An 18,650-nucleotide genomic window follows, 5' to 3' on the forward strand; every position below is an offset into this window, starting at 1 on the left:
AGACTTAGTATCAGAGGAAACAAGTCATTCCTTATTTCAAGATTTGCTTGATCTCAATTTTGAATCATGTAAATTATTCACAAATTATTTTTTCGATGTTGAGACCTTTTTAAGCCGGTCTCATCAATTTAATTTGAAGTACTGTTTTGTATCTGACCCCGGGGGCAGGAGAGGTGGGGCCCAATAGAAGAAATAGAGGTTAATTCTTTAAATCGCTTCTAGTCATAGAGTTCTGCATGAATTTTAACCAAATTGGTAAAAAGTATACTTTGTTAACCGTTGAAATTTATTTGTCTGATATGGGGTACTCTTTTCTTAAAGAGGAACCAACATACAAGTGAATCATTTCCAATCGAACGATATTTTTTTCGATTGCTTATCAACATCATCACCTCTGATCAGTTTAAAGTCTCATTTATTTTTTCTTCACCGGCTTGTTATTCATTGAATGGAAAATAGGTAACATACATTTCAAGAAAATTTGCATTTCAAATATCATGAAATGCAGTCTCTTATTTTAAGCTAAAAGATATTTGAACAGTTAGCTAATTAACTTTCCTTACTTCTTCTATTGTGTCGTCGGAAACCATAAGCAATACATGTTCTCATGTTATACACTGAAAATTATATTCAACACACTTTTGTTATTTGATTTTTGTTTCTACCATATCTCTATATACACAAAAAATGTATATGAACAATCAACATCACATTTATAGCATGGCATAGTTGTATTCAGGTAAACAGTTGTGTAAATAATCCATCGTTTTTGTTGGGGTTTTGTCCGACAATTAAAATAACTTGAATGCAGGCATCAAATATTATTCCATCCATTTGAGAGATACTGTCTTGAAAACAATAGACGCTGCAACGCCAAAATGAGTAAATATATCTCGATTTGTAAGTTTTTATGTGGTTTGAACGTGTTATATAACTTCGTAGCTATACACATTCTTTACTCTGAGAGCTAAATTTGGATTAAGTTGACAGGTTATAACAAATGAAGCAAACCTAATGTCGCCAATCTGCCTGTGTACCTGAGTAAGTGTAACATTGATCACCTCTTTGTTTACCTGTCGGCCTTCTCACCTGTTTTGACGGACCCGTCATGATCTTAATGTTCATTACAAGCGAGGGGGCTAAAACAGCCATTACTACTAATGTTGGCATTAATACTGACGGTTACAACACATACATGGCCCCCTGGGCTAAATCACGTAATACTTGCCATCAAATACCTTCTACATCGCAAACATCTTACCAAAAACTGTCTGGCTACTGTCGTGAATACTCATGTGCGTCTGACTCAGAAATTAGTTTGTCTGTTTTTATTTGTTTATTTGTTGTTATTAATTAATCCATTATAACACTTTCAAATTCTCTGTTTGAACTGGTTTACCAAAATTGCTTAAAACAGGTGAAGTTATCGGGAATAAAGCTGAAGTTACTATTTGGTTATTCTCTTGGCTCACTATTGCAGTATACTACCATGCATCTGTTGCTAATAGTTTAACCGTGTATTTTATGTTAATCAGATTTATAATCAATTTTCAATAAGACAATCATCTTCTAGCAAATATGTGGGCTCTAGATTACCAATAATGTAGCATATCCCAGCTTAGTACTATTTTCGTATCAAGTTTTCCTGGTAACTTGCCTGCGGTAAAGACACACTCACTATCTAGACGACAACGACATTGTTGTCATACTGAACAATTTGGCTCCTAAGGTATCGCAGGAGACTTGGTCCTGATGTTGTTCGGGAGACAATGTAACGAGAAAAACCTAGTACTCAGGACATGGCAGGGATGTGGTCGTGGCTTGACAGTAACTATGATGAATGACCATGATTTCATTTGCGTGGAGAAAATTCTTTTTGTCCCCTTAATCATGAATCTCGCTGGTTAGATTTTCACATAGCTTTGCCGGAGATATCACCCATTCAGAGGATTTCCGTTGCATAGTTTTTTTACATTTCACAGGAGAAAACTGGATATTTTTCAATTATATTAATTAAATCCGACTTAATATTACTATTAGGTGGACACTAGCTGGATAAGTTGGTCCTTAATTGGCAGTCTGTACTGTGGGCTATGGTTCCAGACATACCATTTTCTACCAAGTCACAGAACAATATTGGTTTTGGTCATATAATCAATGGTCCAGTATATGTATACAGACTTCTGTTGCTTCCAAATGAAAAACATGATAAATTGAGAATCTTGCATGCTTAGCTTCTAACAAAAGTATCAGAATGCAATTCAATTGAAGTTAGCCTAGACAGTCTTAAAATATTTACAAAATGATAGGTTTTGTATCTCTTTTTATGCTCTTCCACAAATATCAAGAATACCTCAACAAATGTTAAAAAAATTAAATGAGTGATATCTAAAATTTTGTTCTTTATATGTAATAAAACATGACATAGTGATTGTCAAAGCAAAGATGTTGCAACTATACAAATAACTACGTATCAAACATTCTATAAAAATGTATTACTATGATACTAGCGTAAGTGGGGTTGACCACAAAAACCGCCACAAAGACCTTTATGACATATAATACGATGATAGTCTTTCCCGCATCCGGCTGTTACATAATTTATATAATAAATTATCAAGAGAAAAACAAGTAACATTGGTACTATGTTTTTGATTATTCATAATTAAGTCATATCTGTGTAAATAATATTCCGATTCAAGTTATATTTATTTCATATAATTTTGCGTGATAGTATAATATATTTTTTTTCTGAAGAATGATGTTAGCTAAATGGAAACAATAACTTGCAGTAAATGGTAGATACAAACTGACATAGTCAAAAAGTGACATATTTTAAGAAAGTTGTGATTCGTTTATCATAGGAAATAAAGATACGGGTAAATTTTGACGTGATAATAAACGGGCTTGATCTAAATCAAGCTCAAATAACGCATGTTTATTTTACCAGTTTTTACTGTTAATTTACATATTCTTTAGTGATTAACATTGAATGAAATGAATGAGAAATAATGTTTTTAGGTATTACCAAACTTTTTTCCTACAGATTCAAAATCTGCACTCTGATTGTCTTCGGAAACTCGGAAAGCAATTGCAATGTTGGAAAACTGATGTAATCCTCCAAAAACCGATACAGCTTCATTTTATGGGTGTGGTTTTCTAATTGCTAATATTGAATTATTCTTGTCGGTTTAAGTCTCCTCTGAGAATTGCCATTTATTTTTTCTAATCTCGTAAATCGTTCACTCTCACCTCTACCCCATCATCTATTTATCATGTCTCAAGCGGCCCTCGCGGGATATCTAACGTAACAAAAGGTCGCTTAAGGACATGAAAACTGTCACCGTCACCCTCGCGATGTGAGGGTAAATATGGGATCTATAAAGAAACGGGTCTCCCGATCACTTCATCCATTCTCGCATTTTTGACATCGGACTGCTTTCAATCAGTGCAAAGGTCAAGTAAAATAAATAATTTCTTTGTTATTAATTTTTTATTCATTATGATGCGATGCAGAATTTTAAAATTTGTTTGCAAAATGCACCCATCTCAGCCAAAAATGTCAATAAGTTGAGACTTCCCGAGATTAATTATTTGAAAACCTTTAAAAACTTCTGTCAAGAAGACTCTATTTTGATTAATGATTTTCGGACATCACACCTACTCTGGTCTTTGCACGGTCGTGGTACGTGGACATTATATTGTTAAGTCTGACACCGACAGCCTAAAATTAAAATTCACCGGATAAAATCCTACATTTGCAATTAACGTGAAATTAAAACCGCTAACTATGTACAAGCTTTTGAAAAATTGTAAGAAAAATAATAGCAGCCGTATACGATTTCTGTATGGCGCTGGTTTTCCTAAAGGAACAGAGGGTGTCAGTCTTTGGTGATTTGTACGGCCAGTACGCCGGTGTGAGTAGGTGATTTGTCTTGAGATCTTCTCGGACAATAGTGAGTTCTGTCCAATATGATATTTCTGTATCTGTCCGACGTCTTGCCCTACTTAGCGTTTGAATTATTTTCCTCATATTTCGTTACTTATCCTACAAGTCAGCGGGGTGTTCATTTATCAATATACACAACTTTCCGCTACCACAGGAGAAAGTATCCCCTAGCCCATTTTGTAATATCATCCATACAGGAACACTGCTCCGCTCGTCACATTTAAAATCACTTTAGTTGTTGTTAATCTCTTTTCGGAACTGTCCGTATTTGAACCATAAATCTTCCAAGCTGACGTTTCCGACATTTCTCATATAATGGTAATCCTATCTTTGTTATAATAGAGATAACTTACATGATTTACCGTTTTTACATTACCAGTAACATTGGTTTGTGTGCGTCGTTTACACATTGTACCTTTCAGATGATCATTGTGAATGCATGTCGTTCTGCATAATCCAAACCCAAAGTAATACAATTATTAAGTTATACTTTTATATGAAATATTTTGGCTTTTCAACTTTAAAATCAGATATTACATTAAGTATAAAATATATCATACGCATATCATTTATCGTACTTGTAAAATTAATTTTGGCCTTAAATTAATTGATTCTTCAAGAACTTAAATTGACGTCGGAAGCAGGTTAATAATTTAAAAGAAAATACGATTGATAAACAAATGATTTCTACAGATGTTAGGTTGTCAGAAATAGATATATATTTAAACATTAGAAATTAATGTTAGATTATTATTGATTAATTACATAATAGTTATTCTATTTCAACTCTAAAGACAGATATGTGAACAATGAAATATTTAGTATCATTTAATTTTCAATTTTATATCTTTCCATATTATGCCAGATTAGATTAATTGAGTTACAAATGTGTTGTATTTTATTGGTTATTTTGTACGAGTATATCCTTTAGAAAAATGAGGAAATAAAGAACTTTACATGTTATCCAATAAAGTGCACTTTAATGGAATCTTGATACAACGATACATAGGAACGCATCTACTCGTCAGGGGTTTAGAATCAGCTGATGCAAAATGATAGTATTATTTTCTCCTCGTATAAAAATCTCCCGTACCAGCTACCAACTGATACGGAGATAAAATACCTGTTAGTGCAATAGACAGACGAAATCGAAATGTGGTGTGTTGTAGCAACAGGTAAAATATATATGATATCAGTTTTTAACTTTTTTATTAGCTTTGAAGTAAGATCCCTGCATCTTCTGTTTGAGTAAATTTTATGAAAAAAGTAATTATCCTGTCTGATTACAAAGTGTGCCAAATCGCTGAGATAGCACTTGGACCGTTCAAAACATTATCAAAGTCTACTTCGCTCTTTCATCCATGTTTGATTTATGGCCTCAAAGGTTTCTCGCGTCATATATGAATTTATAATCTTGACTTTCTGAAATTTTGATAATATAACTTTTAATAAACTGTTGTCGCGGTGACGCGTATGTCTCCTGTCTAGTGAATAACATGTCTATTTCGGCGTCATTATCTCGAAAACTAGATTATATTTTACATTATCAAATATATGCGTCGGGTCGACTTTATCAGAAAAATCTACATTCAAGATATAGCTTTTACGACCCGATTTTGTGAATTTTATTTCCATACCGCCACTCATACCTTAAATATCATATTTCGCTCAGGATCACACCGATAGGTAATCAACCGCACTTTCATCCAACCATATCAGGTATGCTCCACCTGTAGCGTGAGCTGCTTGATTCCCAATATACTCACCATCCGATAAAACACCTCAGGTACTAATTGTATATGAAAGCAATTACAATAGCGATTCATGCTGAGGCCTCATTTGAACTAGAGCGCCAGAGAACTCGGACAGTCAGCAGGAACTAATAGATTGTAGGCAAGATATTCCAAAGCAATAATTGTAAATCTATGTTTAATGGTATCGGAAAATTAAACATGCATGTGCTATAACTTGTCGTGTGAAAATAAGGTATCAACTATAAATTATGAATATTTAACATATTGGAGAATAAAGCTACCCCCCTCATCATCAGATACTGTCTCCACTTAACTATGGCGCCTTTGTGATACAATAATATAAGAATGTATATAGTGAAGCTTGTGTGTATATGGCTTTTATCCTACTGAATTTCCACCTACCCTGATGATTTCTTACGCAGATCCTTTTTGATACCAATACTTTAAAGTGATATAGTCCTTAGATCTGTGTCATTTCATCGATTCTTTTGTCTAAAATGAGTGTGCTACATTCATTTACATGATAAACTTACTGATTTAATCATGATTCGTGCATGAACAAGCTTTTATGTGAAAATGTATTCATTTGTGTTTATTATGATAGGTTTTTAGTTTAGTCTCAATTTATATATTTAACACAGATGCATTCAATAAGATTTTCTTGTTTTTTTCATATGAGAATGTTTTCCAGTAATCATATCTTTAATTAACATCTACGTTCCTAGAAATACCTTTTCGGAGTTTCATATTTTTGTAAATTTTGTTTCAATTTAATTATAACTTTCATCTCTAAGAACGTCTTGAATTTCAACATTCTTTACAAATCAATTTTTTTTCTCAAAACAAAAATTCAAACAATATAGCATATATCTGAAAAATAAATATAATATTCATATAGATGTTGATAGCTTGACCATATTATGAATTGATAAACACACACAAAATCTTCGGTTTGTCATATAAAATACAGTTAGTTTTCTCCCCATCTCTCTCTGTGTAGCATATCCATGATGAACGTGAAATGTAATTGTGTCGTTTTAGAAAGTTCATTATTCACAACTATAATCAGAATATCTCATTTAGTATCTGTAGGACGGAGGGATCCGTCCGACATTCAACTGTATATGAAAATCACATTAATCATGTCCTGTCAGACAGTGATCCCCTTCCGACTACCGGTCCGGATTTTAATATTTCATGAAGAGCAAAATTAGTAGTTTCCGGTCAAAGAGATTTTTAAATTCTCTAAAAGCTTCAGATTGTGCATATAATGGTAATGACCTTATGTGACCCCTGTCACTCACACTGTGATAACGTACAAGGGGAGTCGGGGATACATCTGCTCGGAAAATAGAAATGAACCCATGGACACTGACACGAATGCCCTAACAAACAAACCGAGTTGTCTTGTCCTAATCAATGTTATTTTTTGTAGTTTCAACGCCATGATAAAATACAGTAAGATCTTCCGGTTTAAATGTTTTCTATTAAGGACTACTGTCCAAAATGGAACGCTACACAAAGTGTAACACTTTTAAGATATTTAGTACAGAAATAGTTTTAAATTTCCGGATTAAAATACTTTGTTTACAATTAAACACAAACACTGTCCCAATAGGGTAGCGTCATTTTGATGTATAGGCCCGAAAGAAAAGAAAAATATTTTATAACAGGTATACTGTTAATACTAATATTTAATTGTTTTTGTTTTGTCGTCGTCGAGTTCAATATTTGAAGTTTAACATTTTTAATAAACACTAAAAGTTCGAAAAGAGTAAAAAAGCTATATTCCCTTGTGCCTCGATATTAAGCCTGACATGAACACAGTTTCCACTATCGCCATCTTGCCCATCCTTCCTGTCATCCGTTCTCCTTCTCTCCTCCTAATTGGTCTGCCTGTGATCGTGCTGGCCCAAAAGCAGGTGAGGTTTGAAAAGACAGTCTTGTTAGTCTCCAGCCCACTTCCTCGACCTCTGTCACAAAATCTCGGCATGTCAGGGCCAATTGGTATAAGAGACGCAAAACCATCGACAGTGAAACTCCCGAGAGTCTCCGCACTTCTGCCATAGAGACCCATCGATATTTGAGCGGAACTCTATTGGGTTCATTACCACTGCCAGTTCGGGGTCTGCCTCCGCAATTTTGACATTTTAGGTCTTTAAGGAATTTTCCTTTCTTGATTAAACTAATTCGATTTTGTTCATTTTTTGGCATATGTCTCTCAAAACGGCGCCTTGATTCTCGCCCACAGTACCAAATCACACAGCATTCTCCAGAAAACAAACTTCACCTGCCCATTTTTATTCTCTCCTTTCTGTCTCAAATGTCAATCTGAAAGACAAATAAGTCGAAATAATTCTGCAAAGTAAACAGCAGAAACCATGGAAGCGCAATTTTAACTTCAACTTTTCTGACATATCTAGTAAAACTACTTCAAATTGTCAATCTACGTTGCTTTATGCATGGCAATTGTAGCATATACACTATAATTTTGACTTTAATGTCAGTTCACTTGACTTTAATTTGTTCATATTTTGAACTCAAATGTATCATATAAACCCGAATACTTTCCATAACACGAACAAAGATTTTTTTCCTTCTATTCATCTATATACTTTAATGTTTGCAGATGAATCATTTGATTTTTTACATTTTCAAATATATGATTGAAGACTGGATTCACCTTTCGTTGGATGCATATATATTGTTTTTACTCATCTTTTACTTTGCATGCTATCTTTTCTAGTCTAGAGTGACGGTCATTCTCCCGACCCTGTTGTCAGTGATGGATTTCAGATAATAAACGACTCGATGTTCTATTTTGAAAAATATCTGATAATGAGTGTAACATTTGTATCTAAATTGTTAGAGGTCATATTCATATGAAGCAATGTAGCAGCTGGTGAAATGTCACCGTTAATATGATATGGTTTGATAAAGAGCATATAAGGGCAACCACTATCTTGGTAGATAGGTAGTAAGTTTAAACCTTATCATTTGTTTTCAAATATATTTGTAACAATTTTACATACACTATTTTCATTGTTTCGTTGCATGTTATTTCATAATTTTTCGGATTGCTTAAACTTTCTCAAATGTCAAGAGAAGTTTCATTTTTTAATGTATAATTTTAAAAGATAATAATAATAATGAAATATAACATTTTTTTGTTAAATTGCATTTTCTTTAATATTATTTGAGCATTGAAGTCACTTTTTTCAATTTCATCGGAGTATGAAAGAAATTTTGTTTGGAAACTGTGTGAATCCAGCGGATTCTCAAAAAAAATAGCAAACAAAATTTATTTCATTCCCTGAAGAAATTAAAAAATAGTGACTTCAATGCTTATATTTAATTTTCCAGGCTACTTTATAAAATGAAATACGTTTACACGTACGATTCAATTGATTTTTTCAAGGGATTACTTTTGCCAAATCAATACGCAACGTAATGTTTCAATTGTGACGTCACTTTAAGGTCAGATTTCCCCGCTATTCCCGGATTTTGTTTTTCATCGTGGAATGCAAAAAAAGAATAGGCCAATAAGAAAGCCAGAAACAAAGAAAAATTAATTATTCGTGTTTTAATATTAAGACGTTCTTTCAATCGTAACTATTTGCTTGATAAAATGTTTGATTTTTATAGAAAATATTTGACGTTCATAACTGTGATATCATTTCTTTTCTATTACATTACAGATTATCATAAAGATTATGCTACTTGCTTCAATATTGCATATGATATTAAAATATGTCAACGTTCATTGCTCGTTATTAAATCACATGATACAAATAATATGCTGTGTATAATTAAATAACTGTATAGCTGTTTTTTCTATTTTCATTACAAAATATCTTTTCTTTTTTCTGTATAATATGCGATAATTATTCATAGACATATACTCATATAGAAGATATATAAAAGATGGGTCTTAATAAGATATTTATGAGTATATAGATGGTTTATGTCAAATATACCTGTCAATGTTGTATTTGAATTCTAACAACGATATATCAGTAGAAACAAAGCTTTGATGTCGAAGTGTAAATTATGTGTGTTATAAAGGTAACAACATTATGGTCGATAGCTATGCCAGCTACCAGGGCGAGGCTTCGATGATAAAGCGAATATGAAAAACTGGATATATCTGGAGGCTATCCGCGTCTGTTATAATTGGTGAATCTTCAACATCATATAACAGTAGTCTTTTATTCCCTGTAGGACTTAAATCAGCAAATTGGTTATTGAGCGCGAGTTTCAGTAAACTTAATCTTAAATATATAGAACGTAATAAAGTGTTTGAAAACAATGATTGAGGTAGGAGGTTTGATTAGGCTTGCTATGTTTTGAGGTATAACATCCCTGAGGCAATTCGGAGATCAAACAAACAAAATCCGCAAGTTATCGAATAAATGTCAAATGTTAGAATACAAATCAGTTTTCCTAAACAAACCTTATTGGACAATTCACATCAAATGAAGAGACTGAGTTACTTCAAACATGAATGGAAAACACTTACTATTTAAGGATGTTTGAGCGGAGGAGTAGATAGATTACCGATACAGATTTTTATTGAATACTATCAAACAACTTTATCTTCGCCGCGACGATTTTTTACAGTGATATAATTTCGCAATTTAGATTCATAAGGTCTTGTTGTAATATTTTCCCTTTGATTAATTTTCACGGTTTCTTTTCACGAAATTAAATCGCACTCAAAAATACGTAGAATACAGTATTTTGCGTAATGACTATAGTCTGGTTGTTGTATCGTAAAATATGTCACTTTATTATTTTGTGGTACTTTTTTACGTATTTTACGCAGATATCTGCATTTAAAAAGAAATATGTCAATCGTGACATCTAAATTGCTGATAACGGCTCATGAATATAAACAAATAGCTCGGTGTCTAAATTGAGATAATGTGTTTTGTTTACAATGTCTGCTTGTATGAAAACAGAGATTAAAAACCAAATAAGATAAACCGTTTGGAATTTAACCAATTAGATTCAGATATATGATTTTAAATTAGAAGTATATATTTATAGACTAAAAAAATAAAAAAAAATACTAGCAGCGGTATTGAGTACTGGATCCTAACAAATACATATTTTGTTGGATTATTTATAGTTATTTGTAGACAAACAAATATAGGTGCTTCTATCTTGAATAGTGATTTATGTATTTCGTTTGTAGATATCAATTTTGTAGTTGAAGTTTGGATAATCTTACATATCGATTTGATATAAAATGGTTAAATATAATTCCCTTCATTATGTCAAAATGATATTCTAATATAGAATATCAATACCTTAATGTTGATAGAGATGCGTATTTAAAGATAGAATGATCGATTTTATTATTAAAAGCGGCGTTCAATATCATATTATGCAAATATGCAAAAAAGATTATTGAAAGTACTTGATAAATTAATTTCATCAGATCTAGAAACATAATTTGTAAGAGACAACTTGTCGTTAATGCTTTAATATATTTGTCTTCGTACAAAATTTTATCGATATCATTACATATATATAACATATCAATACTGATGATTTATACGGTATCGAACTACTTTTCCTTTCATAACACTGTCATTATGTAAAGTCATTCTAGTTAATGAATTCATTGGGTATCCTTTCTTTAATCAGTTTCCCATTCAACAAAGATATCATTGATTGCATTAAATAATTCATTAGATATTAGGTATATTTATTGCATAGAATGAGACAAAATCTGTCGCCTCTGCTTATTTACGCGCGGTGTGAAACGGACGTCCAATAAGTGCATGAATGAAATACTTATTCGTAAAAAAATAAATCTACTTTACATAATTATCACTTTTTATTTGTTAATTTGAGTGTTTGAAATGAATATTCGTAAACAAATCTACATAACTATCACTTTTTATTTGATAATTTGAAATGATCATTCGTAAAAAAATAATCAACTTTACATAATTGTTACTTTTATTTGTTAAATTGAGTGTTTCCTTTTATCCAATCAAAATAAAAAGAACTATATTTTAATTAATTCATTATAAGTATGGGAGAGTTTTATCTTAATTTGTCCCAAGTAGTTGACTTATTCTTGCTTTTATTTCTGTTGTAGTGCCGACGACAACCAAACAAGGAGATTTCGGATTTACTACCGCGGTTACCACGGCAACACCACAACAGCCAAATATGGGACGTACCAACTTCACAAACAAACAATTAACAGAACTGGAGAAGGAATTCCATTTTAATAAATACTTAACACGTGCTAGACGGATAGAAATTGCTGCATCTTTAGGGCTCAACGAAACACAAGTGAAAATATGGTTTCAAAACAGAAGAATGAAACAGAAAAAGCGGATGCGTGAAGCTCAGTTTGAAAATTCAATGCGAGACAATTGTCAGTTGAATATAGATGGACTTGGAATGACAGCCATGACATTATGCCAGGAAGGGCGGTAGGAAAGTGGCCTCAAGAGGCCTGTGAAAATACCTCGTTGTGAAATTCTTATTTTTGTTTCTCCTATCGTCTTAAGTTGTTTGTGTTTCATTGTCCTAAGGACAAAATATTAGAACACTGGTATGCTGCCGATGATTAGTGCTTGAAACCAAACTTTTGTCAAGAAAACCTAACTGTGTTTCTCCCTCATTTCAAGTGAACGGAAGTGGCGTCCCTTTAAGTACAGGGTATAATGGAAATAACGTTGAAAAAGTCCCCTTGACGGAATGCATGCTTCCTGAACTTCAACTTAGGCTCAACAACCTCGACCTTTGAACTTTGGTGTTATTCTATTGTTACCATTTATTGTTTATGTGTTCTTGCGACTTGTTTTCATGTAATATTAAAATATTGATGAAGTGTTCGTAAAGAGTAGGCAATGCGTTTGTTGAGCGTTGTGACCATGGCATTTTATGACAGGCAATTTGATTTGTCGTTGGAATTTGCAATGCAGTTAATTATTAAACTGGGCAGTGAGCAATGTTTGTGTGGATTGTGCGAGTTTAAAACTCAAAGGAATTACATTGAGGAATTAGGAAGCCAAATACCATTTATTTATCTGAACACTCTGTGATGTTCTTAAAATCATATTCAGGCGATGTTAACAATTGACCTAGTCATTTTATTATTATACAGCGTATATACTTTGCTTTTATCTAAATCCTTTGAAGGTGATATGAATATGTAACATGTATCCCGTGAATAATTTGCATAATGTTTACCCGTTAGAAAATGCGATCTGGCATATTTTCCTCGTGTAGGAAAGTGAAGGTATCCATTTTTACTAATTTAATAACTTTTCGTCATCCATTGATGTTTGTCTCTGTGTTATAAGGATACATTCCACTGAATCAGTGATTTGAGAACTACATCCTGGTGCGTAATAACACAGATATGTAAAGATGGTGCTCAGGCTGTGACGTCATTTGTTATTTAACGTCAAAGACAGATTGTCACGTCTACAGGAACAAATGGGAACCTCCCTTCAATGGCTTTTCAACAAAATCCCATTATCATTCTGGAATTAATTATCAATTACACATTGTATAATTGATACTTCATCAATAGAAACGTATATTATTTAAGTGCTATTGATGTTGCAATTAAATTTGAATAATTTTGTAAATCATTAATTTTTTTCTTTCTGTTTTACAATTAATTATTTCTAAGTTAATTTCTCACACAAGTTAATTGACCAAAACTTGTAAAAGTATTTCTATATAAAATTTCTGTATTAATTGACATTCTCTGATTGGAATATATTTGAAATATTTATACACCGAACACATTAATTATCCAAGATACCATCTAGCTATCATCTTAGCTACATCAGCAAACCATGTGCCTTTGCCATGCATCTTAAAAGCCATATAGGAAGGGAGATAACCGAGTATTGTTTAAGTCAAATATCATGTACCTTAGTTCACATGCTAAAGCATGTATTAGTTTCTTGTGTTTTGTCCCAAAATTAGAATATAAACACAGTTTAATCGTGTATATGTAAATGCTCAAACTAGTGTCATATTTATTGAATCTAGGAATCAACCTTTTTTATTTTATTTATGTAAAATTCATGAAATACTGCAAATTTTCAAACTCTAGGCAGAATACTTCATTATAAGACATGTTTATTTTTACATTGAAATGATCGCATATGTGACCATTTTCACTTCAAACATTTTAAATGAAACATGTACTAGTAGGTCCCAATTTGCAATATTTCAGACATTGTTTTGTACAGTTGTCGTGCGAGACAAATAAAGTGACATATTTTTGGTGCAATACACTATGCCTTGATGTTGTTTTTATTCAAAACATGTGTTCTCTGAATTCAGTGTTAAGATTTTTGAATAAAATAATACATATATCCATGATATTAACAGAATCCCAACACAGCCAACCGACTACGTATTATTTCTAGACATGCTGAGATATCACATTGTAACGTTACAACATAATTAATGGCGTGATAAAATGGCTACCTCCCTTCAGCATATTATCTAAGTTTGGATACTTCAAAATGTACGCTATGGTAATTAAAACAAGTCTCGAGGATATAAAAACTGCTAAACTTAGAATAATATTTGCGACTTTAATGGTTTGGTTGGTTGAAAAACCAATCGAGCAAATTTAGGAGTTGTTTATCAATGAAAATCAATTGCAATAAGAATTAACTGCAAGAACAAGCTTATAAAGAATTATTTTTTCTTCTTTTTGCGCTTGCTTTATCTTTCCATAGAAAAATCAATAGCAATATACACATATTAGAAATGATTTCAATGCATAGAAATGAATTTATCATTCACAATAAATAATGAACTATTCTTACAATAAAAAATGAATTTACAATATATCTTTTATTTCATACAACTATTAGATATATAAGAACTATGATCATTTAATACAGTGCTCATGTAATGATAAAGTAATTATATAAAACAAATTCATCGTTAAGTGCAATGAATATGATACAATTGTGATGAAGCACGATCTAACTGATATATAATTCAACTATGTTCTCAGGGGGAAAAAGAATAATTGCCTAACATGTTTTTAAAAATGGAAAAACAAATGTAAAAAAAAATATGTACAAAATTTCATGATGAAATAAAACTATTTCATAATATGATAATCATGGAATACAACATGTGAATTATTCTACTCTAATCAATCGTTAGGCAACATATCATGTCGTTAATTATTGAATTATAATTATGATAATGCATGGATAGATAATTAATAACCAGAATGATTATTGATTCCTCTGTGTTAATAATGGTTAATTAATCACAGAAGCATAAGTATATGATAATATTTACATATTTGAGGTTTCACTAATCTTTATCTAAAAACTTGTAATTTATCATTTAATTAATTCATAATTTATTCAAAATAAAAAGCAAACCATCGAAATTCAATTTTGAAAAATAAAACAGAAATCGATGCTTAAAGAAAACAAAACAAAAGTCCCAACCACATCAAAAGGTCACCTTTCCACTATGTATGTGCCTTTACCAAATGCAACACATGGCTGCCAATATTTATTTATGACCTCATAATAAGTGACATTACCATTAACGCGCACTTGAAATAGCTGTTCCGTTAATGATAATTGTAATAGCATGTTTATTATACTCTATAGAAGCAAAATCAGTTATTCTGTTACTCGTAATCAAAATGTAAACAAAAACAAACATGACTTGATTCATCGAACAGTACACAAACGCATGTAACAAATGCCAGTTCCCCAAATCAAGAATAATCAAATCAAAAAAGAATCAAATCAAAAAAAGAATACTTAATTACAAGTTGCTACAATATTGTTCATATATTTACAAATATGTTGCATGATGATTTGTGCATAGAATGACTCATTATGATACTGAGGTATGAAAAAGGAATCGGCCAATCAGGAATTCGGTTTTTGTGTGAAAAGAAAAGAAATTTAATTACAATGCAAAAGACAAATACTAATACAGCATTTAACGTGATCTATGATATACATTACATTATTATGCATCACTAATTTTATTCCATGTACTCAGATGTGTTATTCAATTACATTAACGATAACATACAATCATAAATAATTCAACCCCAAGTCAAGGGAGCTACAAAAATCATTAGATGGGTAAAAATAGCTATTTTTAATTTTAAAATAGAGTAAGGAATTCCATCAGAATTCTCAGATAACAATCACAGCGAGCCGCCAGATAACATGCAGTCATCATTGTAACAGTTGGACTTCTTAAGACTGGTACGTACAGTATGGATCATTTTTCAGGCTCCAATACTTAGAATGACGTCATGTGATTTGCATTTAAAGTTTATCGGTGTGCTTGATGGATATACGAGCATATTTTAGCATAATTTATAAGAATTTTCATTTATGCGCATACCCATTCAACAGCGGCAAATAACGAGTGAGGTTATTAAGTTTGCAATTTTTTCTTTTTAAGTTTTGTATATAACTATATTGTCTATTCTCGTAAAGGCAAAATAATCAATTGGCCACACCTGTTTCAACTAATGTAATTAATTTTCAACTTTTCAGCTTTCCTTGCATTTAGTACTTAATATTTCACAAGTATTTCAATAAAATTAAATCGGCATCAAAATAGCTTTGAACTGTATGACAATGACACCTCTTCACCATAACAAAACAGTGTTTGTCTCTGCAATCTGTGGCACAAGTTGAAACGATATTATAAAGCTTCTTCTAATTATTGCGATTTGTCTGAAAGGTTTCAACTACTGGTTGAGATGTGACAAATCCATGAGGTAGACAAATGCAAACGAAGATGAATACCGTTGGACAGTTTTGCATTCGACTCCATGTAAAAATGTAAAATTATGTGTTTATTTCCATCATCAGGCAATTTAGGTATGTGTGATTTGTTGCCGCTATGTCCGGTAATATTATACTATTGATTTTAGGAGTACACTTACTTCATTTTAGTGTCTATTGTTTTACCAATCCTATTGATAGGGAATTTCATTGCGTATAATATTGGAAAAATAAATTAAAAAATTAACAGATGTATCAATCAAAAGACAGCAAATGGTTCTTATTGTGTTATACGAATAAGATCAACGTAAGATAATAGTCTCTATATGTCTTAAACCAAATAGATCATTACGGTGCGACAAGCAGACACGACGTGGTTATTTCCGTATAACCATTTTATTTCGAGAACCAATCTTTACGCCATTTTAATTAATCAGCTTAATTCATTTCTATCGATTTTACAATTTCGCGATTATATTGTTAAGGTAAATATATTTCTGAATCATCAATTTCTCAATATTTACTAGATCAAATTCTAACGATTATAGTAATATCCCGCGAACTCGCGAAAATACGGTTCACATTACAAACAGTAATATGCATGGCATGGACAAATACATGTAAGGATGGACCTCTTCCCACGATCCCACGATCCCACGATGTCGATGTAATGTACATAAGGTAGGAGCATATTATTTAAGTTCGTGAACTTAAGTCGTTTCCCATTGATATCAGTTTTAGGGCCCAGTTTCAATAAAATTCCTTATCGTCAAGGAATCCTTACTTATTTTGTAATCCATACAAAAAGTTTTAGGGCCCAGTTTCAATAAAATTCCTTATCGTTAAGGAATCCTTAACTTATTTTTAATCCATACAATAACATTCCTTAGGGCCTTAACTTATATCTATCCATACAAACACATTACAAAAGTTAAAGAAAAACATTTTATGTTAAGAAGCCTTCCTTAAAATCTGTAATGCTTTCCTAAGGAGAATTTTAAGTTAAGGGATTCTTTGAAATAAAGGAATGTTCATGGGGCCAGCTGGTTAGTTATTTATAATATTTGATAAATTACCGATGGTGTTTGGTTCTTTAGTATTCTTCAATTCAGCTTTAATCAAGGTTGATATTCTTATTATATGGATAAGGATTATCCTTGTATTCCAGTCATTATTATATTCCATATTTGCATATTACAGAGTTATCTGCCCTTGCAGGTAGGTATTAATTGTGACGTCATACCTTTCGAAGAAAGCGACGTGAATTGCGCTCACAAAATAATGACGTAACAATCGATACCTACCCGCAAGGGAGCTAACTCTGTAATATGCAAAGACGGAATATGTTCTATTATGTAGAAAATGTTACTAAACATGTTGATCGTCACGATAGTATAGGTTATCAGAGTGAAACCTGTCCCCTCCCTTAACATAACTACATTGTGATGCGATAAAAAGGGAAATGTTCCTTTTATCTTAGTCGTTTTAGTCGTTACATTATTACTTAAAACATCGATTTTATTCCCTCGCAGTTTGTCCTCCATATCTCTAATTCTGTTATTTTAGAGAAACAGGGATCTGACAGCATCAATATACTCTATTTAACAACTGTTTAATATTCAAATCTACACGCCATTACATAGTTTATCAAATCATAAATAAAACGTCATGCGGTAGAAACAACAATCAAATATTTTGTCTGCTTACATTGATTGAGCGAAACTCTCATCAAAGCCAGCTGTTGTTGGATGCACGCATGGCCTCGCGAGCGATTATTTGGACATTTATTGGAACATTGAAAATAGATTGCCAACCTTTTTTTTTATTTCACAATTTCACAACAGAATTTATTTTGATATAAATTCAGGTTCATCAATGCATATTCTATTTACTTCTCAAATGTTTAAGCGGGACAATATCAACTCTACGAATATAACAATAAATTTATCATTAAATGTCCTTTTCTTGTTTTTTTTACTGTAATAAAACCCAAAAATGAGAAACATATAGTTTCAGAGTATATCAAAGCAGGACGTGTTTACAAAGTGCGGTAGAGCAAAAATTTTCACGGGACATTGACGCAGTTGTGAACATTCCATCCAGGAAATAAAACGATATAGATCAATTCTATCTACGCTTTAGCCATATCGGGAAATTTGAATT

At 32.0% G+C, this 18,650-nt stretch overlaps 1 protein-coding gene across 1 annotated transcript in view; it reads left to right on the plus strand.

Annotated features, from left to right (window-relative positions):
• The window catches only part of LOC138321847 (homeobox protein Hox-A1-like), a 30,921-nt gene extending 17,554 nt beyond the window's left edge, over positions 1–13,367 (plus strand). Inside the window, exon 2 of the mRNA XM_069265843.1 lies at positions 11,816–13,367. Within this exon, the coding sequence (XP_069121944.1) occupies positions 11,816–12,162 (347 nt within the window). The 3' untranslated portion in view covers positions 12,163–13,367. The remainder of the gene's footprint in view (positions 1–11,815) is intronic.
• Positions 13,368–18,650: the final 5,283 nt, after the last annotated feature.

Source organism: Argopecten irradians, chromosome 4 (assembly GCF_041381155.1).
Source record: "Argopecten irradians isolate NY chromosome 4, Ai_NY, whole genome shotgun sequence".
In the NCBI taxonomy this organism is placed as follows: domain Eukaryota; kingdom Metazoa; phylum Mollusca; class Bivalvia; order Pectinida; family Pectinidae; genus Argopecten; species Argopecten irradians.